This window comes from Alosa pseudoharengus, unplaced genomic scaffold (assembly GCF_046254945.1).
Source record: "Alosa pseudoharengus isolate Yale_2024_CS ecotype anadromous, Long Island Sound unplaced genomic scaffold, YU_APseudo_1.1 YU_APseudo_1.1_scf_3, whole genome shotgun sequence".
Classification (NCBI taxonomy): Eukaryota; Metazoa; Chordata; class Actinopteri; order Clupeiformes; family Clupeidae; genus Alosa; species Alosa pseudoharengus.
Genome location: NW_027468718.1, coordinates 23,401,843 through 23,423,776, shown reverse-complemented (window position 1 = coordinate 23,423,776; position 21,934 = coordinate 23,401,843). Strand labels below are relative to the sequence as shown.

Here is a 21,934-nt window from a genome sequence, read left to right as displayed (position 1 = left end):
TACAAAAATCGTTGCTTGTATCATCTCCTATATACCATTTTGACCATTCAGCTCATATTCAGACAAGAATGGAACAGTTATAAACATTTAATTATGTTGTATGCAACATTGTGACTGAAAACACCACAACTTGAGTCAACCACTCATTCTTTAATAAATGAAAAGAACATAATTATACAAAACATGATGACAGATTTACTGCCAGTGTTTAACTTTATTAGGACATGCTATTTATTTAAAAAAAAAAGGGTTAACAACATGTATATTATACACACATATGCAGATCAGGAATTAGAGAAGGAAAGCCCTCAAGGAAATTTAGAAGAAAGAGCAAGTGCAACATTCCTTAAAAGGAACATACTACAGTTGTCCACAATCAGTAATGACAATTGTTTTGCTGGGCCTCCCAGTCTTTGTGCCAAGTTCTCCCATCTGTTTCACAATGTCCATGCCATCTTTTACGAAGCCAAATGCAACATGTTTGAAATCCAAGTGCTCTGCTTTCTTCAGGGTGATGAAAAACTGGGAATTGTTGGTGTCCCTCCCTCGATTTGCCATGGATAACAAGCCTGGTCCTGTGTGCCTGACATCAAAGTTCTCATCCTCAAACTTGCCTCCATAAATGGATCGTCCTCCAGTGCCATCCTGATTGGTAATATCGCCGCCCTGATATGAAAATAATGCATGCAAATCACACTCACAATAAACGATTAACATATTTCCCCCCCACAAAAGGCTTAGCTTACAAGTTAAGATCATTTAATACTGCAGTGCTACTCACCTGACACATAAAGTCTGGGATGACTCTATGGAAAATAGAGTTGCGGAATCCAAAGCCTTTTTCGCCAGTACACAGGGCCCTGAAGTTTTCTGCTGTTTTCGGTACAATGTGAGAGAACAGCTCCATGGTAATCTTTCCAATAGGCTGGTCGTCAACAGCAACGGTGAAGTACACCAGCGGATTGCTCTCTTTTGAATGCTCTTGGGCTTTGGACAACTGGGAGGAGTCATCTACCTGGGACATGCGAGCCTGACAGTCTGTGAATGTTTTCCTGAAGGATTCAGCTAGCTCTGGAGTCTTAAACTTGGCAGCAAGTTGCTCAACTTTACCGTCTCCCTCTGTTAAAAAAGATCGGGGAAAGAAACTTTGGATTTAACTCAATCACACACAATTGAAATATTAATACAGGAGCATTGTGCATATCACAAACCTGCATAGTCTGTGGCTGTCCAAACCAAGGCATTGGCAGAGGTGTTCATAGGCTTCAGCTCAATAAATTCTGTGATTGTGTGGTTGGCACACACCTTCAGCACCTGCTCTCGTCTCATGATCACGCGGTAGTACTTTTTGACAGGGTGAAACAGAATTTTGATGTCACCCACCCCTCGTTCTTTCCACTGGTTCAAGTCGCGATCCCAGCGATACAACTTGGTGCGCTCCTTAAACAAGATCTCTTCATCTTCTTCACCAGACTTGACTTCAACCTGAGGGAGACCAATGATATTTATTGTATTTCCAGGCTGTTGACTAAGAAACAAACAATAACCAATTTTGTGAAGTTGATAAAGGCAAAAAAAAAAAAAAAAAAAACAATTGTAGAAAAAGGTAAGGGAGAAAAGATACCTCTGGCAATGACACGATTGGCTCAAAGTGGATTTCTACATTGTTTGAGGTATCATCATCATCACTTCCCTCCCCTTCTCCATCATTTTTGGACTCTGGTTTTACAACTGTGCCAAACACTGAGGCCCCAGCATTTGCCCAGGAGAATTCAGAATCTGTTTTAAAAAGACAAAACACTCATGACAAAATGAACTCTTGCAAGGGGATAACTGTCAGAAAGTACCCAAAGAGTCATAAAAGTTCCATCTTTCCAAACCTTTTGACCCAAAAGCAAAATCGTCAGAGCTCTTAGCCAAATCGGCAAATGAGAATCCTCCCATTGAGTCAAAACCAAATGCATTTGGAGGATCTGTATTGGAATAAAATAGAATCCATATATCAAGAATATGCAAACTGGGCTCCACTATGACATTCCTATATGAAGCATCAATAGGAAAGACCACCTTTTCAAATTACCTTGACTTGCACTGGAATAACATTCTGTGCTCTTTCTCGTAGAAAGGTCAATGGGACAGCTGCCACTGCTAGCACCATCAGCTGGTTCTTCAGATGAGGGTTCTGGCATAGATGAAGGTTCTGGCATGGATGAAGGTTCTGGCATGGATGAAGGTTCTGACACCGTCTTGACCTCACTTGTGCCTGACCCTGTAGCCTCAAAGGACTCTGCATCTTCAATTTTCTGCTCATCCTGGGTAAAATGTGGCTTATTAGTAAAAATACAACACAAACAAAAAGAAGAAATCCGAGGGGAAAGCTGATTTAAGTCTACTGAATTTTTAAGCAGTCATATATAACTGGGCATTTTCACATCTTAAATGGCCCAGCACACACCTGATTTCAGGCACAGTGGTTGAAAACTAAGCCCTGTGATTTGCCCAGCTACCTTGATTCTTTGTTGCCATACATAACCTTGATCAATAGATGGTGCTGCACCCATATATCTGGACTCATTATATGAACACTCAGGGCCCTATTTTGACCGAGCGCAAAGCGTATTCTTATCACGACCAGTGTATTCTTATCTTACACTCAAATTTTCGCCATGCACATCTCTTTTATTGAACAATGCGCTCAGGGGTGTGCCAATTAACAACCTAAGGTGTGGTCTGGCGCGTTATCTAAAAATCTCTATTTTACACCATCTAAAAGTCATTACGCCACTGACCAAGAAAAACCTGGTTTAAAGCGAAAGGCGCATATGAAGCACAGCTGAAGACGCTTTGTCACGAGATGTTAGCAGCAACTCCTCTGCAGAATAAATGTCCTTAGTTTTTTTATTCAGTCATTCGAACATTATTGGGGTAAGTGTTGCTTTTTTCAGGATTATGTTTTTGATGGTAACCCATTGTCAGTCAATAGTGAAAATAATTAACTGTGTATAACTGTTTTGTCGTTGACTATGACACCACGGTGAAGTTAGTTTCACTTTGCCTAGGAGTTCAAATAATAGACGAGTGCAGATATATGTAGACTATAATCTACTAGGTTTTAGTAAAGCATGGAATACCTGTTCCATACGGTCTCGCATATGTGTGACAGAAACAGAATATTCCCGTTTACATGTTACTCAGCATATTGTTTGGGTTATGGCAGCGGGAATAAGGTGTTTACATGACTCGTGCGCAATCGGAATACTACCATTATTTTTCTGAATAAAACCGGAATATGGTGTGCTTGGAAACGCAGGTCGTTGATCAATTGTGTGGGGTTGTGCATACTGCACTTGTTAGACCCACCAGAGCTTCTTGCACTTTCCGGACCTCTGTTTCATAGTCTTCAGCCTTATCCCTCTCAGTGTCCGAGTCACTGCCCACTCCACAGAAAAAGGTTGAGGGAAGCTGTAGGCTCTTGGCTTTCCTCTCTTCCTCTGGGGTTGGTTTTTTCTCCCAGATTATCGTGCACTCAGGATCTTTGACATCATGGGATGTACCATCTGACAAAATAGCACACCATTAGTCAAGGACTATCACCGACTCAAACAAACAGCCTGCATGAACTACAGAAGACGTAATGGTAACAGAGTTTAATTCAACAGTTTAACAGTTCAACAGTTTCAGTTTAATTCAGAGCATTCAACCTACCACTGCTTGCTGCTCCAGATGTTTCTTCCAGTTTATCAGGATACAACTTTCCTTTGAGGTTTCTCACAGCAGTCTCAAAATCTTCATCTGCACAATGGATGGAGTGAAAGTAGTATACATTTTGCCTACCGAAGTGAATAGTGCAATCAAAACACATTTGATGTATGAAAATCTGACGTACCACACTCATCGTCGTCACTGATGTACCCTGGCTCATTCTTATAACAGAAGAATGTGAGGGGAAGCATCAACTGTCGGGCAAGCTCTGCCTGCTCCCTTGTGGGCTCACGCACATACACAATTTCAACTTCCTCAGAGTCTGCCCGGTCATCCGCCACACCGGTACTAGCACTTGAGATGGCTTCATCTTTCTTTGTTTGTGCGCCAGCTTCAGTAAATAAAAATGAATTAAGAAAAAAGGATTATAATGTAGTTCAAGCTAAAAGCTAACAGTCTGTTGTAACAAATGTGATTGAACAAAATTAGGTAAGTACAACCAAGATAAGTGAAAATTACATAATCAAATGCATAAATAATAAAATTAAATGTGTGAGGGAATGCAGTATTGTTTTAAAAAGAATTTCAGAACAGGCCACACAGTGAGGATGAAAGAAACAAGGATACTTCTGTCTAAAACTGGAATACTGCAATTTCATAGTGGTATTGTCCTTTTTTATTTGTGCACTTTTTTGCATGTGACTACATGTCCACAAATAATTAGTTCTGACAGGACTTTTAAACAATAGTTAACTAGTTAGTATTACAGGAGTAATAAAGGATCAAATATTGTGTGAATTACACAGAGAATAATAATTGATAAGACGGACGCTGCAGGGGCACCAATCGGTCATATATAATTATCTAAATGGAAACTTTTCACGTAAGAAAGAGGTTACAGAGATCTTCTGGTATGACTTATGGGGAGTTGGGACATTTATTCTGTATTTCAGAAACATTTTAAATTTCACATAGTTTCAAAACAATATTCTTGATAGCGCAATTCTTTATTCCTCACTCTCAAAAATGTAGTATTCTGAAATTCTGAAAAATGGATGCCAAAGACTGCTTGCTCTAAGCTTTGATCCAGGGGTCAAATCACAAAAGGTTAGCTCCACACAAATATTGAGGCATGCAAATGCTTTGAAACAAATGACATGCATTTAACTTCAAAGAGCAGTAAGGTTTTCCCTTGTACAAACAACAATTACATTTTGTAATCTACAACTGCTGAGAAGAAAAATATTCCAAACTGACTATCAATGAGCTTTGCTCTTTAAAAAAACAAACATTTTACTTGAGGACATTTGCACTAAGCCTGGGACAATTCCATATGTTGTGGTTTAGAGTCATGCAAGAAGTTGTTTCACAAATGTGGTTCCATACCCAGTTCACATGTGCAGTACGTCACAAATGTGGTTCCATACCCAGTTCACATGTGCAGTACGTCACAAATGTGGTTCCATACCCAGTTCACATGTGCAGTATGTCAGAAATGTAGTTTCATACCCAGTTCACATGTGCAGTACGTCACACTGCTGTTGCTAGCCATCCTGTACTAAATATGTGCCTGACCTTATGGTTCTGTGCACAGCAGATTCCACTGCAATGGAAACTGTGGGTGTCCCATTTCAACAGCGCGAAAATTGCTTGGCATGAACAACATCTAGACCCTACTTCCAGGGCATAGTATTTTTCTGAATAACTATCTAGTGCCTGACACAACACCAATTATTACAGCCATAATAACAACTAAATAAAACCTTATGGTGCATGCCTAGTAGTCTGCCAGGTTTGAAACAATGGACATGCAACAGGTTAGATTCAATCCTTGCAAAAATGCATGTTTCCACACCATACAACCAGGTTAACTGGCAGCAGTGGCCAGAGGGTGACTGCTCGTTGGGTGATGAGTCACAGCACACGCAACAGTGCAGTGACAGAATACCTTGGGGTTCAAACTGGGTGGATGATGTGCTGGTCCAAAAAGCCATAGGGTTATCTTTGAAAAGCCTAAAATCCAATCCTAGAAAATAATGGTGGTTGGGTGAAAAAAACTAGGCCTAGAGTGACTATTAGATTAAATGAAGCGTTAGTTGTTTTGGGACATGATTGTTGACCACATTACATGTTTGTGTGAGCATTCAGTATCATGCTCTATATTTAATTTTTTTGCTTATCACCATGTAGTTTCCCCCAAGAGAAGCACTATGTGTATACAGGATTTTTGAATTTCAAATCCCATTCAAGTGCAATGTTCTGAACTGCTTAGAAGAATGGAAAAAGCAAACCCTCTGCAATGTATGTGTGAAAAATGTAGACAATCTCAAAGGCCTATGTTAATACTGACAGATTTCAAAACAGCTCAAAGGTAAAATACGATGGTAGTGTTTTTGCAAGACATTTTAAAACATTCACTAGTCATGTTAATCCAGAGGTGCTTACCTCCTTCAGGAACCTTGAATGCAGGTATGGCTGGCTGACTGGAGGCTGATGTGCTTGGAGCTTTTTCTTTGGGTTCCGTGGGTATGCCAGATGATACATCTTTTGCAGGGGGGCTCCCAAATATTTTCTGGACTGAATCTGTACCAAAGACAAATTTAGGTGGAGAAACCACAGTTTTGGAGACAGCCATAGGACTGGGTGAAGTGGCAGTTTTGTTTTCTGGTGTATAGAATGTCTCAGAAGACAAGTCAGTGCGTTCACGTGTGGTCTCTTCAAGAACAGCTATAGCAGCTTTACCACATATAGTCTCTTGTGATGGACCTTCCCTTGAGGACACTGGTGTGACAAGGATCTCTTTATCCTGAGCAACCTTTGCTTCATCAAATATTTCTTTGAAAGCTTTGGCAGTGTCTTGTAGCTTGAACCGGACTGCCAACTGCTCCACTTTGCCTTCTCCTTCAGTAAAATCGAAAGCACTCCAGATCCAAGCCTTTTCATCAGCACCCTTCATTGGCTCAAGGTTCATTATGCTGGTTATCCAATGGTTTGCACACAGTTTAAGAACTTGATCCCGTCTCATGATAAGCCTCACTCGTTTGGTGTCATAACTCTGTAGAATTTTAAGGTCTCCAATACCACGCTCCTTCCACTGGCTCAGGTCTTTGTCATACCGGTACAATTTGGCCCTGTGGCTGAAAACCACTTGCTCATTTTCTTCCCCAGTTGATATCTCCACAAGGTCAGGTAATGGCACAACAGGCTCAAAGTACTGACCATCCCGCTCTTCCTCTTGAGTTGTGTCTTGCTCATCATCTGTCCCAACAGATACTCTGCTCTGATTTACTTTGGCTGGTGACTTTGCAGGACTAAGAACAGGTTGGAAGCTGAAATTAAACCCATCAGTGGATTCCCCAAAGCGGAACAAATTCTTACGAATAGGACTGCTAGCTAATGGGGAGGCATAAACAGATGTGTCTGCACTGTCATCAAGAGCTTCCTCTCGTAAATCATAATTGTCCCATTCCAAAGTGGGACCAGTAGTCTCAGCATGAGGTTTGATGAACAGCCCAGACGCATTACTAGTTGATGTAATGTCTTTACACTCATCATCTTTGATCTTTTTGTCATCAGTCAAGAAAGATTTAAGGTCTTTAAGACCAGATTTCATTTCTTCTGCTTTCTGAATCAGATGTGCTGTTCTACCGGTATCAACCAGTTTATGGGGTGTCTGAAGAGGAATGTTCAACAGAAGCTTTTGACACTCATCAAACTTTAATTTGAAATCTTCTGCTAACTCTGGTGTTTTGAATTTGGCAGCAAGTTGCTCCAACTTTGCATCTCCATCAGCAAAGTCATTCGCAAGCCACATCCAAGCACGGTCTGATCCAGCAAGAGGCTTTAGATTCATTGTCGTAGTGATCCAGTGATTTGCACAAACCTTCAAGACTTGCTCTCTCCTCATAAGGACCCTCAACCTTCCATTCACAGAGTTCTTCAGAAGCTTAAGGTTGCCAACTCCTCTCTCTTTCCATTGACTTATTTCAGGGTCAAATCTGAACAGTTTCACACGATGACAGTAAAGAACCTCCTCATCCTCTTCACCGGTGACAAGTTCTACTCTTTCAGGCATCTGCACCACTGGCTCAAACTGAATGTCATCATTCTCATCAGTCTTATACATATCCTCATCATCTTTATCTGCAGAGGCGTCTTCTTTCTGGTTTGACTGAGGGACAGAGAAAAGTTGTTCACCTGCTCCCGCAAACCCTTTGAAACTGGGATCTTCTTGGCCAAACTGGAAGCCTTCTTTAGATTTTGCCAGGTCTGCAAAGCTGAATGAGTTGGGCTTGGGGTGGAAGAGGGGATTTTCATCTTGTTCAGATTTCTCATCAGAAGATGTCAATGTGGATATCTCTTCTTTTTCTCTATGCTGTTCTGCAATGTTTTTTAGGAACATTGATGCAGAACAAACAGAAGCAGTTTCACTCTCAGTGGCTTTTGTTTCCTTAGCAGGCTCCTGGCTGCCAAACTTAAAGCCACCAGTTGGGATTGAAAAGGAGAAACCTGTGCTGCTGGGGGCGCTTGGCTCTTTACTCGGACCAAATTGGAAGGGACCACTGCTTGTAAATCCTGTACCAGTGGGTTGGCTGATTTTGGTTGGAGCTCTAGGGTTAAAGCTGAGGGAGGAGCTTGAAAATCCCGAAGTAGTTGAGCTTTTTGCGCTGGGATTGGGTGTCTGGCAAGAGACACACTGACTGGCGTAGCCCTCATTTCTTACCAAACAGGCATCACAATCCCACTGTCCATCTTTCTTTCCAAACATAGCTGCTAATCCACCTTGAGATGGCTTAACAGGACCAGGGGCTTCGCAGGAGATGCACTTTGAAGACGTTGGCTCATTTCTGACAAGACACTGGTCACAGTCCCACTGTCCATCCTGCTTGGCAAATTGGGAGCCAAAACCTGAAACACTGGAGGAGGCTTCTGGTGCTCCTTTATCACCTTTGCTTGATGGGTTCTGAGTTTGACATGAAGCACAACTACGTGAAGAGGCTGGATTTCTTACACAACAAGTAGGACAGTCCCATTCCCCTTCCTTCTTAGCAAATTGAGCACCAAATCCAGTTCCAAATGCAAATGAGGAGGCTTTCGGTGCTCCTTCATCACCTTTGCTTGATGGGTTCGGAGTTTGACATGAAGCACAGCTACTTGAAGAGGCCGGATTTCTTACACAACAAGTAGGACAGTCCCACTCTCCTTCCTTCTTGGCGAACTGAGCACCAAATCCAGATCCAAATGCAAATGAGGAGGCTTTCGGTGCTCCTTCATCACCTTTGCTTGATGGGTTCGGAGTTTGACATGAAGCACAGCTACTTGAAGAGGCCGGATTTCTTACACAACAAGTAGGACAGTCCCATTCTCCTTCCTTCTTGGCAAACTGAGCACCAAATCCAGTTCCAAATGCAAATGAGGAGGCTTTCGGTGCTCCTTCATTACCTTTGCTTGATGGGTTCTGAGTTTGACATGAAGCACAGCTACTTGAAGAGGCCGGATTTCTTACACAACAAGTAGGACAGTCCCACTCTCCTTCCTTCTTGGCGAACTGAGCACCAAATCCAGTTCCAAATGCAAATGAGGAGGCTTTCGGTGCTCCTTCATCACCTTTGCTTGATGGGTTCTGAGTTTGACATGAAGCACAGCTACTTGAAGAGGCCGGATTTCTTACACAACAAGTAGGACAGTCCCATTCTCCTTCCTTCTTGGCGAACTGAGCACCAAATCCAGTTCCAAATGAAAATGAAGACTTTGTTGAGGCATCTGCTGTAGTTTTGTTTGTTGTGTTAGCCCCAAAATCAGCCCCAAATGAAGTAGTAGACGTAGCCCCAGAAGGATCACTTATGGATGCTGATGTCGACGAGGAGCTGGTTCCAAACTTAAATGAAACTGGTATCTGTGACCCAAAGGAAGAAAATCCTTTAGATAAAGTGCTAGTGTCTTTTGCAGCCTCTCCGGTAATGCCAAAGGTAAACCCTCCTGCTGATGTGGTAACTGGAGGAAATCCTTTCAGTTCTTCAGATGGTTCTTCAGTTTTTGCACAGTTAGGGTTAGGAGTCTGACAAGCAGCACAATGCTTAGCTGAAGAGGCATTCCGAACACAGCACACATCACAGTCCCATTCACCATCTTTTTTAGCAAACTGGGCTTTGAGATCCAACCCTTTTGCTGGTGCCATTTCAGTTTCTTTGCTTCCGTCCAGCTTATCTTGTTTTTGTGGCGATTTTGGTAAGACTTTTTGTGCCTCCTCAAATTTTGCCTTGAAGAGGGCAGCCTCATCTGATGTTTTGAAACGAATTGCGAGTTGTTCAGTCTTTGGCATTTCATCTGCATAGTCCATAGCATACCAAACCCAGGACTTATCAGATCCAGCATTTGGTTTTAAAACCATGTCAGCAGTGATGTAATGGTTGGCGCAGATCTTAAGGACCTGCTCCCTCCTCATTAGCAAACGTACTTTGCCTGATGTCTTGTGCTTCAAAATTTTGATGCTCCCAATTCCTCTCTCTTTCCATTCCTTTGCCTCTGTGTCAAATCGGAATAGCTTAGCCCTGTTGCAGAACATCTCCTCTTCCTCCTCTTCGCCAGTTTTAACATCTACTTTATCAGGTAAAGGTACAATGGGCTCAAAATGTGGTCCATCTTCATCCTCTTCAACATGTGTGCTATCATTATCACTCTCTCCGGCTTTCTCCTCTTGCTCCACAGTCACTGACTTGCCAAGCTCCGAGAAGCTAAATGTTTGTTCAGGTTTGTCAAATAAACCGGTCTTGTTTTGTGCAGCATCAGCAAAAGAAAACCCAGATACATTTTGACTGCCAAATGTAAACACCCCACTTTGACTCTGTGTCTGGTCTTGAGTTGTGGGTTTTGATTCTGATTGTCCATCATTCCTAGGCATGTCTGATGTCAAAAGTCCCAAGAGACTTTCGCTGTTTTTCACCTGACTGGATGAGAATGTGAAGTCACCATCATTAGATTTAAAATTAGAATTGAATTTGAAGGCAGCAGATGGCATTGTAGATGTTGACTGGGTGCCAAAGGCTGGCACTTTGGAGGGTTCAGAAGGCTGACCAAAGCTTATCTTTCCAAAGTCCAAAGTTTTTCCTTCACTGGTCTTTGGAGGCTGGGAAGCAGAGACAACAGATGGTTTGGTGAAGTATCCAGGCTCTGGCAGAGGTGGATTGGTTGTAGGAGGAGGAACACTGTGGCTGTAGTATTCTTCACTGTATGGGGAGAGTAAACTTGTTGCTGGTGACTCAAAGCGAAGTGGTGCCCCAAAGTCTTGAGGATAAACACATGCTGGTGTTGTCTGCAGCGGTGGAGTATGTGTGGGCTGCTGATAGGCATACATATGTTGCTGAGGTGGCAGACGGTTGATTCCATACACTGGTGCCTAGGGAAAAACACACACAGATATATAATTATAATCATTAAAATGTACATTACCAGGGAAAAAAAATTGTTTTCACCATCCATAAACCATGGACACATACCTTTGTTGGTGTAACGTTTGCAGCAGGACGTAGAAGAAACTGCGTGTTGTAAGCAGGAGATTGATTGTAGTACACATTGGGAGCTGTGGTGGCTACTGCAAATGAAAAATGCATTTAGTAGACATTTCTGTGTAGAATATGATTTCAAAAGATAAATATTGTTCACATTTGGTGGTACAATAATTTTACTTTGTACATAATAACAAGTTAGTTAACAAGTTTTACTAATCAAGACATTTTATATAGGTATGAGAGTCAACTGTTACTGTGTTACTGTATGCTTGTTAAGTATGTGTGCACATGTATTTTGAAGACAAATGGGTGATGACTGCAGTATCATCAACCTATAGGTAAATTATGACAGGTAAACAGAGTTGGTATTCAGGCCAGCAGCCTTTCCTCTCTAAGTTCTTGTAATATGGTAAAATGGTGTCTTAAGGATGATGTTTTTACAGTGTTTTAAATTTCAGTCACACAAACTCTAAAAATGTATATGAAATTAGGGTGACCAGATGAGAATATAAGATAGGCCTACATGAAATTCAAAACTCTACACCAAAATCTTTTTTATTCAGAAATTCAACCGTGTCATTAGGTAGCCTAAACCAGAAAAATAGCCTACTCACAGTGCTTTAACAGTGCGTGTAAATCAGGCCTCCTAGCCTACTTTATGCCAAAACTTTTTTATTTATAAACTAAACTGTTTGTCATTAAGAAAACACAATGATTGTGGTGTTGTAGCTTTGTGTAACCCAGACATCAGCAACGTTAAGTCATTTTATGCATGCGACAAATCACTCCTTCTCGTGACTGCACTTTTCTTTTCCTCACAGCTGCAACTTGCGCACTCGTTTGTACTTTTTAGCGGTGTGTTCATCACGTCCTGGGACACCAGCCTGAGCCTCCATGTCAACAATGAATGAAAACTAGTGTATTATCAATGCGGGTTATCAATTTGCGCCAGTATGCTACACATAAATTGTTTTTTCTTTTTTAAGATACAGGACTGCTGCAGGCAATGAGCAGCCAACCACCATGAACAGTTGTTAATGTTCTATCAGACAATAACTACTTGAGACTCTGCTCTAGTATAATTTTCGGGACAATTAGGGCAGGACTCTTGGATTTTGGGACTGTCCCAAATTGTTTGGTTATACTGTCTTGTTTGATTATCGGCAAGTTTCTTATTTCCTTTTTTCCATTATTCATACTACTATTGACCTTTGACATTCTGAATCGACCTAATATCAGAGATGCATCAATCAGGCATTGATCAAAATGAGCAAACTACAAACTGCATACAATCATGGGATAAAGGACACTGGTATGTCATGGTTACTCCATTCCTACCAACACAAAAATGATTCAAAATCTCAATTTCAACCTACAAAAATACAACAATATTTACCTGTAAGAGGGGCACCATGGAATGTTTGTGCAGCTGGAAAAGACTCTTGTAGGGTTTCAGCACTATATCCTTCACCATAAACCCTGTGATGTGGGGAGGCGGCTGTATCAGAGGAGTTGAGTCTCAGGTCATGAACTTCATTCTGTGATGGGGAGGAAAAACATCTAGTCATGAGCTGACAATGTAAAGACCTGGAGCCTCATTTATAAGTGTTGCATATAAACCATCCTTCATTTGATCTTAGATAATTTCTCAAATGATCGCACATATGACTGAGAAGGCGAACGTATGCAAAAATAAATGTGCTATGCCACTCTTCCAGATGTGCCATTTATAAATCACAAATTCTCGAAATTGTGCGCAATCAAATGGTTTTGGGTCTCCGCCTTATAAACACTCCTTCATCAATATCATTAGCATATAAATGTCTATGAACGAAATCAATGGCCCCACTAAACTGTATCTAAAATAAAAGATTAAAATATATTTTAAATATTTCTTATAGACCTAGGCCATTTGATTTTACATACGTAGCATCAAACCAGACTTTATCAATGGTTACAATAACGGTACAATCAGATAGTGCGGTGTTTATTTCGTGCTAGATTTTGACAAATGTAAGCAACTCATTTCAAACAAATCACATTTCAGCAGCAATCAGCAGCCGTTACAAGTATCATCCACCATCTTTTGTTACTTTTTACAGCTGTTTCAAAGAGTTGCCATTAGGGCTGGGACAGTGTGGATGTTTTCTTATCGCGGTCAGAAAGCAAGAAATAACAGCGGTTTCGCGGTATACCCCTGGTATATATAAAAGCACCCTTAACATTTTTTTGACCTTAACATAACGTTTCCAAAATCATTTTGATGGCACATAACCTCATAATATGGCAAATGGCATTCCTGCCATTGACTGAGCGGCCCTCTATAGGCGATTACTGACCTAGCAACTTTCTAGTTACGCTGTGAGTCATGGAGATTTTTACCTCCACCTCATTCCGAATAACGGGACACCTGGGCGGCCGTTATCCCTTAGTTGTTTGCTAGGGCTTAAAGATCAACTTGCTGGTTAATTTCAAAACTGAATTTATACTTCATCTTATATGAAAATGTTAGACAGTTTTTTTTACAAATGTATATGTACAAATTAATATGTTACAAAACCTATGGACAATATTTCAGAAGAAAGTGTACCCATTTTAAGCAGGGTCCTAAATATGCCTCTCCCGCCCACAAACGCGCCATATTACGTAGGAGAAGGTTATCTTAAATTCTCCTACGTAAGCTCTGCTGCCATTGTGGGTGTAGATACTAGCCCATTTGTGCCTGATGCTGCGCGCCGAAACATTACATCTACCGCTGGTTACTGCGTTGCGCTACTGTGAACCTCCTGCTGGCTGCAGCATGGCGCAGTATTTGTATTCGTCATCCATTTCACGTTGTCTTCAAGGTGGCACTGCCTGGAAGGCACTAGGGTTAGGCATGGGTTACGGTTAGGGTTAGGTTTAGGTGCCTTTAAGTCAGCGGTGGCAACGCTGCCTGGAAGACAACGTTGGGGGCATAAAACACCATTAAGCATGACAATCGATCGTCTCTTCACTGATAGTCACGTCTGTGAATGAAGGTGCGTCTTTATGTACGACATTGTCCACTAAGCATACAATGTTTATTTCGACCCTTTGTCCAACATAGCTGGAGGTGGCAGTGGTAAACGTGATGTACAGACAGCAGGAGTAGTAAAAATAGGGCTCTAAAGAATTACAAAGTTACCCGAGATAGGATCAGATTTGACTCCCTAGGCTTTTATGGTATAGGCTAGTATATAGGCTTTGTGGTTATAGTAATAGTTTACTAATGTTGGTTTACTGTTTTCTTTTTCATTTGTTATGGGAGTGAAATTAGTATGTTCAACAGCCAGTATTTACTGAGAGGTGCATAATTTATGGTGGTTGCCATCCAGTGACATCATGATATGCAAATTAGATATGATGAGTGCGGTATGAACGCAAATGCGAGTAATTTAATTTTAATTAGGCTTGTGGTTATGCTATGCCTTTCAGAGTTCGCTAGTGTAGGCTACTGTTTTGGACAATACATTATCCAACCCTTACTTAACTTACTTTTAGTGCTTCAACTGTCTGACACAGCATTTGAAGAAGAGATTTCTGGTCCTCTGCCCAATGAGGTGGCGTCTTCGGAGAGAACTTAGTTAAACAAAAACAAAAAATAAACATAATTTTAAAATATTTAAATCTGTGTAATGTACTGATTTTAATATCTACCCACAGAATAGTTAATCCGAGAACATACCATGTGTCTCCTGGAAGGAGAAGATATATTCTTTGATGGTGATGGAGAGAATTTTATCTGTGAACTTGCAGCGGCTGGTTCTGAGAGTTGGTGTGGGCTAGAGTGGAGGGGACGGCTTTCGTCCTCATCCATGACATCACCATTTTCACCCAGCTGTTGATTTACTTCTTCTAGCAAGTCCATAACTTCCTCCATTGATACTGGAAGCTTCAGAAAAATATACACATTCACAAATACTGAAATAGTCTAGTATGTTTGTTCCAGTTTGTTTCTGGCCCAAACTATCAAAAGAGGGGGGAAAATGCTTTCAGATGATACCGTGATTGCGTATGTAATTGGAAATGAAGGGTAAATATTGCCTAATATAATAAGATGTGCTAAAAACCCAGTGGTCACTGTTTAGTCCATATCCTGGTGGCTGAAGGAAAACGCTTCATTGAGAGTAGACATACTTTAGTAACTCTAAGTTACTGTAAGTGAAATTAAATGAGCTGAGATAGTCTACAGGTGGGACAGAGCCAAGCTAGTAGTATGCCACTTGACTTGAAACAAATGAGTGAATATGACCAATCATGGGTGCGTTCACAAATTGCCACTCTGAGCGCTCCAAGCACACACACTCTGAAACTTTTTAACTGTCTCTTCAGAACATTATTCTATTTTCAGAGTGTCAGATTGAATTTACGAACGCAACCCATATATCTGTGCAGCAGTATGGTAATTCAAGATACAATAATAATTCTGAGGGTGCTGTGGTGCAACCAGATTATTTCCCGATCCCAACCCATCTCACTATCCCACGCTTCAATCAATAAATCAATAAAGGCAACAAAAAAGCAATAAAGCCAACCTTCACAACAGTCCAAACCTTGTCAACTTCAGTTGCATTGGCATTGTAAATTTTCATCAGATGCTTCCGGAACTTCTTCAGGAATGTCATACAACGATCTTGTGTTTCCTCAACACCATTACCAGCCTCCTCTGAAAGTCTCTGAAATATCTGTTTTGGCAAATGAAATACGAACCCATATGCCAAAATAAATACCATTAGAGTTCAGCAAAATAGCAGGCTACAGGTGAACAATAATCTTAAACAATGAATAATAAAAAATAAAAAAAACATACCCTTGCAAGTTGCCAATTAGATGAGATGCTATTAATACCCTCAAGAGTGGCAATTGCCTCTTCGGTTTTGCCCTCAATATCTAGAAGTGTAGCAAAGGCAATCATGGCTGCTTCTTCGTAGCCTTTAACCTCCAAAACCTACAATTGCAAGTTGATAAGACATTTATATTTCATTTTATGATGGAACATTTATGTTATGTTTATAATATAATGCAGTACAATAAAGCAGTGTTTTGTGGTTATTTATTACAGAAAAACATCTTTCATCAAGACAATTATTTTTATGAAAAGTAAAAAAGTTTCAAAAGCCTTAACAATGAACACAACAATGCATCCCAAAAAATATGTTTTTATGTTTTCTTAGGATAATCTGTACCATCTGTACCAACAATGTCCCTTCAGTCCTTTCAACACTGACATTTACAGCAGGAGCATGTCAACAATTCAATTACCTGTATGTCTTTACTGGGAAAATGCAGGAACAGTGGATCAAGAGGTTCAGGGATGCCTCTTCGCTTTTTAACCTTTTCCAGGAGAGTGAGCACCACTTTCCAATAGTGCACACTACGGCTAGTGTAGTCTTTCTGGTCATAATAAGAGTTTACACCAACACCCTGAAAAATGACATTACATCATAATAGCATGACTCATTAGACAGATGTCTAATAATCGTTAAGTAGTACACCACCACAACAGAGTAGTAAAGTAAATATGTAAATAGACTGAATCAAAGCCTGCATAAAATTACTTAAGTGGTCATTGTATGCAGGTTTTCTAAGATCAGGCAAACACCTTCACAGGAACAGTTCATGTTGTAAATGAGAGATGTCCTTTATTTATTTACAAATCAGACTAGATCGGATACAGTAAGATAGGTTAAACTAAAATATCAGAAGTACCCTGGATTATTTTTGCCCATCTGCAATAACTACAAACATGTAGAGTAACAGAGTAACAATAGCGAACAAGAGGACTTTGGCCCACAGGGCTTTGGCCTGCATGTGTGGTAATTACTTTACCATCTGTACAATTTGAGGCTTTGAGTAACTGAAGACTTCTAAGTCTATATAGAAAAGTAACAAATGGCAGTGCGGATCAAGTTGTGTGACAGCACACGTTAGTGTTCTACAGACAGGCAGCAGCAGGTGTACCGTTTCGCTGAGGTGTTGGGCCCAGTGTATGAGCAGTGCTGGCTGCAAACCATGTTTCTCCCCAGCTCGAAGAGTGCTTAATCCGTGTTGAACAACCATTCGCAGTTTTGCTGATGTTCCAGGTCTACAAGGACAAGCACAATAATAAGACTTTGAGGGTAGTGAATACAATGTGAAATAAACTCATGATGCCAATATGTGTGTTTGTTTGATTCTTCTCTGAACATTCTTTAATTCAATCTCATCTACTTGAAGACTAGGTGACTCACAGGGCCTTTTTATGGATGAGTGTGTACACGGCGTCCCACCACTGTCTTTGTCTGTCTGTGGACAAAAGCTTCATGACCTGCAAGGGCAAGCATCTGGGCTCATGTAGCTGTGAGCTGGCAGAGATCTTGGCCGTCTCTTGAAGTTGAGTGTGACTCGTAAACACCACTCCAGACAGAAAGACCTGCAACATCAGATTGAATACAACAAAATTATCATGCACTCATTTTCATTGCCTAGGTTATTTACCGTTACAACCACACAGAGTGGGATTGTTAAAAGTACTGTGGCCAGTTTCCCGCACATGGATTAATTCTTCTTGTGGAATAATTGCTTTTTTCTCCAAAAGAGATTTCAAAGCTTGCATTTATCCTATGACTAGGCTTAACCCGTGTGCAGGAAACTGTCCTGTGATCATATATTAAGACAATTCACCTCCAAGTCAAGCAGACAGATGGACTCTGGTGTGTTTGTATCCAGCTTGGAGGTTTCAAGGGTGAGGCGAGGAAAAAGCTGCTTTAGCCATTCTCGAAGAGCCGGTCTTTGAGCCATAAAATACCACTGCAATCCCAGCCAGGTAAGACGCTGCAAGTCTCCGCCGCATAGCAGAATTGCACCTGTTCACATGAGTTCAAGGACAATGTTTCCCAGGCTACACTGCACACAATCAGCGCTCAAATACACAAATAATTTATGCTCTATAACCACAATAGAGAAAAAATGTGTTGTAACTCTATATAGTTCATTTCACATGCTTGTCAAATGCATGTCTAATGTGGGTATGAAACATTATTACACAGCTCTTGATAATGCTGCAGAATGCTCCATTCACTTGAATGGGCCTTCCCAACCTTTGGAGGTCTGATATTTCTCGATAACAGACCGTTGCTAAGAATAACAGACCACTGTCAAGGAAAATGGGTTTTGTGCTTTTTATTCATGTCTTTCATATCACTATGCAAGTAGTCCGGTCACTTCTTACAATGGAACTTCATTCAAAAGTGAAAGCAGGCGGTTAATCCTTCCTTGAATTTCCCCTGGGGATCAATAAAGTATCTATCTATTTATCTATCTATCTATCTATCTATCTATCTATCTATCTATCTATCTATCTATCTATCTATCTATCTATCTATCTAATCAGCTATGTTCTAAAGAATGTTGGATTCAAGTTCAGCATGTGTTGCAAACTATTTGTGTCTCAGCAAAAGCCACAATGAAACGGTAACAAAGAAATGTAAAGAGTCATATCATGCAGAGTTTTTTCGTTTTGGCAAGTAGCCGTGTAATAAGCGGGATTGTATAGAACACCGGTAGTTATCTGAAAATAAGTCCCTTCAGGACGAAGCAAGTCCTGTTCGCCCTGTCGGGATTTATTTTCTGATATTGACCGGTGTTCTGTACATTATCCATTACTTAACATATAAAAATCAGTATGTGAATAACTCACCATTATCAGCTTTGATGAGATCTGCAATCTCAGGAGCTTGGGCACTGATGGAACGGATGTCGTCATTGCCAATGAAGGACAGAGAAGCTGGGGCTTCGGCACCAAACAGCATGTCAAAAAGGGTCCCCTGGCCACTTCTGTTTCCAAATGCTTCAACAACATCCTTCACAAGCTGGTCAACATCCTGACTCAGATTCAGCAGCATGTGGCCAGCCTGGCTCTGTCGGTCACAAGTTAGAAGTTCCAGTGGGTGCTGAGGGGGGTGGTCACCTTTAGAACTTTTTATCTTTGGTCTAGGAACCTGAAGAAACACAGTGTGTAGAATTTACAATACTGTCAGTTAATGTATGTAAAAAAGCTGTTATTTTAATATAACCAAGAACCCTGCAGGTCTCACCTGATATGCCAAGAGGTAACAAAGGGCAGCCAAGTCCACCACAGCTCTCCATTGTTGTTCACGGTCTAGGGCCATCTTCAGTAACAACGTTCCAGCATAAAGGTACAAGTGACCCTTTAGCTCAGTGAACATCTCTGCAAGCTCATCTGTAGTGTTGGTGGCAGTGTTCTTCAGAGACTGCATTGCATGATCAAAACTGAAAATAAGGGAAGACCAATTAGACATCATGCTACTTATGGAGAAATGTTTTCTACGATTTTATATATTTCTGCAGTAAAATTAAATCCACATACTTCTGCAAGGCTTCTGCGCACAGTGCAACTCCCTTCTCAGAAAGTGTACATCTCAACAGATTACAGTGGGCCAGGAGAAGCTCCTTTTGAAACTTGCGGCAAGACTTGTCATTTATGGACACACTTGGTTGGCTTAGGTAGTCCTGCAGGACAATTCCAAAAGAAAAATAAAAGGCTTCCATCTCAGCCTGACAGTGTATACAATTAAATGCAAAATGGTTCAACACACATCAGAGACGCAACCTCAAAAGAGGACAGAAATCTACACTAATGAACTGATACACACTTAAATTACATTAATTACAATAAATGAAGAGGAACTGCAACAAACCTGCAATGTACACACAACAGTGGTGTACCAGTCCAAGCTGTTACAAAGGACTCCTGCCTTCTCAACAGACAAGCAATGCTTGACGGCTTCCTCCAACCTTCCGTCGGAGCAGTACAACTCAACAAGTTTTATATTGACATGAGCATCTCCTGGACGCAACTGTAGCTCCGACTGCAAGAGATCAAACAGCTGGTTCCAGCCCTGCTGTCCTTGTCTGCTCAGCAGCTTCTCCTGTTCACGGGCAGAATTAAGCATGACTTGTATAAAGAATCACTTGTTGCATCATAGCACTTTCATGTCAATGTGTGATTCAGCCTTCAAGACCTAAATCACAATATGAGCCATCAATATTATACTCTTATGAGAAATGACTGACCTTTAGCTTAAAAACAGCAGGGCTGCCAGGCATAAGCTTGGATGCCTTTTCAACCCAAAATTCTGCTCGGCTGTCTCGTTCATCTTTACTGCACAACAGCTCCGCCACTTTAAGTACAAGATCTCGCTGAGCTGGGTTAAGATCGACTGAGCGCTGTAAACAAAGGATCAGCATTGGATTCTTAAAACAGAATTGTTTCTTAGTGCCATCTACCCAAAAATTGTTCCATATTGAAAATAGTTATTGCACTACATGAAGCAAGACAAATGGTTGACAAAGAATGATGGGATGTAGCCTGCTGCTTGCAGCAGCATTCATATAGAATGCAAACCTTATAGCAGCCCACTGCTTTGTTGACATCACCGTCACGTTCATAGAGCTGACCAAGGAATTTGTGCGCTTTGGGATCCCTCTCCTGGACTGATAAATAGGCTGATACATGTCTTTGGGGAAAAACAAAATCAGGATATCAGATTTGAAACAACCAAAACGTGACAGCCAACATGTACCAACATTCAGAGACTATTTAAAAACAAGTTAGCTAGCCATGGGTTGTTCCGCATGTTACGTTATTCTCCTTACCTCTTTGCAAGCTCATATTCTTTTGCTTCGAAGTACAATTTTGCGAACAAGAAGCCTTTCAAGGGTTTCTGCAAACAGATGTAAGAATTTTAAAGAAAAAAAAAGGAGATGCTCCCTTGTCATTGCAAACACTGACTTGATAGAAGTTGATCCAATCTTAGTGACGTTAAGTAATCTTTTACAACATTACTTAACTAGGCTAACTAAGTAGTATTGTAGGACGTTATTACATTGTTAGCTTGTGTCAAAGAGCTGTAAAGTTAAGTCACGGATAAAGAGGCAGTATTCTGTAGTTATGCATTTAACACAGGTAAGTTAGGAATCAACAAGTGAGTCACACGTGCCACTGTCCACGACTGAATGTTGCTGATAAACTTGACAACTTTGCAATCACGGTAACAGCTAACCTTAGGTAGCTAACGGTAATGTTGCGGGTGCAGTTATCGATATCAAACGAAGTAGACCGTAACTTATAGACTTGCTGTTATATATTCGTAGTGATAATCAATTAAAGTCTATAGACAAACAAGCAAAACAATGTGCATAACATCACTGACACAATCCTAACACGATGTTCAAAATAGAAACCGGTTTGCCGCGTTTTCCATAAGGAAGTGGAGGAGAATTTTGGCCAAAACCAGACCGAATGAATATCAGGAGACACTTACAGTGCTGCTAGTGATTTAACGTTACCTCTCTATGCCTGCATGCGAGTTTAAGTTACATACGTTTTCTTCCACCATCAAACAAGAACAAAAATGAAAGGCCTGGGTGCAAATTACTAGCTAGTTAATATTAGCTAGCTAGCCACGTTATTGTAACTGTTAGCTAAGTTAGCTTCCTACCACGCAGACTCGAACCGGCTAACTTACCTCTTTCACTGAAGGAGAAGCGCTTTGTACTGAAGAAATGTAGCGATCCACATCGGCCTTACTACGCCGCATGGTTACCAGGGGAAATCAATATCAATTCCAAAAACGGGACAACGTGTGTTGTCGAACTTCATCCATTAAGTCCAGTCGCATGTAACCTTGCTGTGGGTAACG

At 40.9% G+C, this 21,934-nt stretch overlaps 1 protein-coding gene across 3 annotated transcripts; it reads right to left on the bottom strand.

The window, feature by feature from the left end:
- Window positions 1-135: 135 nt before the first annotated feature.
- ranbp2 (RAN binding protein 2) lies at window positions 136-21,934 on the bottom strand. 3 transcript variants are annotated; one of them, XM_076263619.1, is made up of 28 exons: window positions 21,761-21,934; window positions 20,889-20,956; window positions 20,638-20,749; window positions 20,307-20,459; window positions 19,931-20,161; window positions 19,600-19,742; window positions 19,307-19,502; window positions 18,910-19,210; window positions 17,895-18,076; window positions 17,462-17,643; window positions 17,193-17,316; window positions 16,494-16,655; window positions 16,042-16,179; window positions 15,767-15,916; window positions 14,917-15,123; window positions 14,727-14,810; window positions 12,607-12,748; window positions 11,199-11,293; window positions 6,148-11,098; window positions 3,887-4,093; window positions 3,706-3,792; window positions 3,361-3,557; window positions 2,081-2,312; window positions 1,881-1,973; window positions 1,625-1,779; window positions 1,212-1,485; window positions 782-1,119; window positions 136-666 (listed from the first exon to the last, which is right to left on the bottom strand). In XM_076263619.1, the coding sequence occupies exons 1-28, from the start codon at window positions 21,830-21,832 to the stop codon at window positions 361-363; spliced, it is 9,582 nt and encodes a 3,193-aa protein (XP_076119734.1). In that variant the 5' UTR covers window positions 21,833-21,934; the 3' UTR covers window positions 136-360. The 3 variants fall into 3 exon arrangements, with proteins under 3 accessions (XP_076119734.1, XP_076119735.1, XP_076119736.1); XM_076263620.1 differs by having other exon boundaries at window positions 11,199-11,290; XM_076263621.1 differs by having other exon boundaries at window positions 15,785-15,916.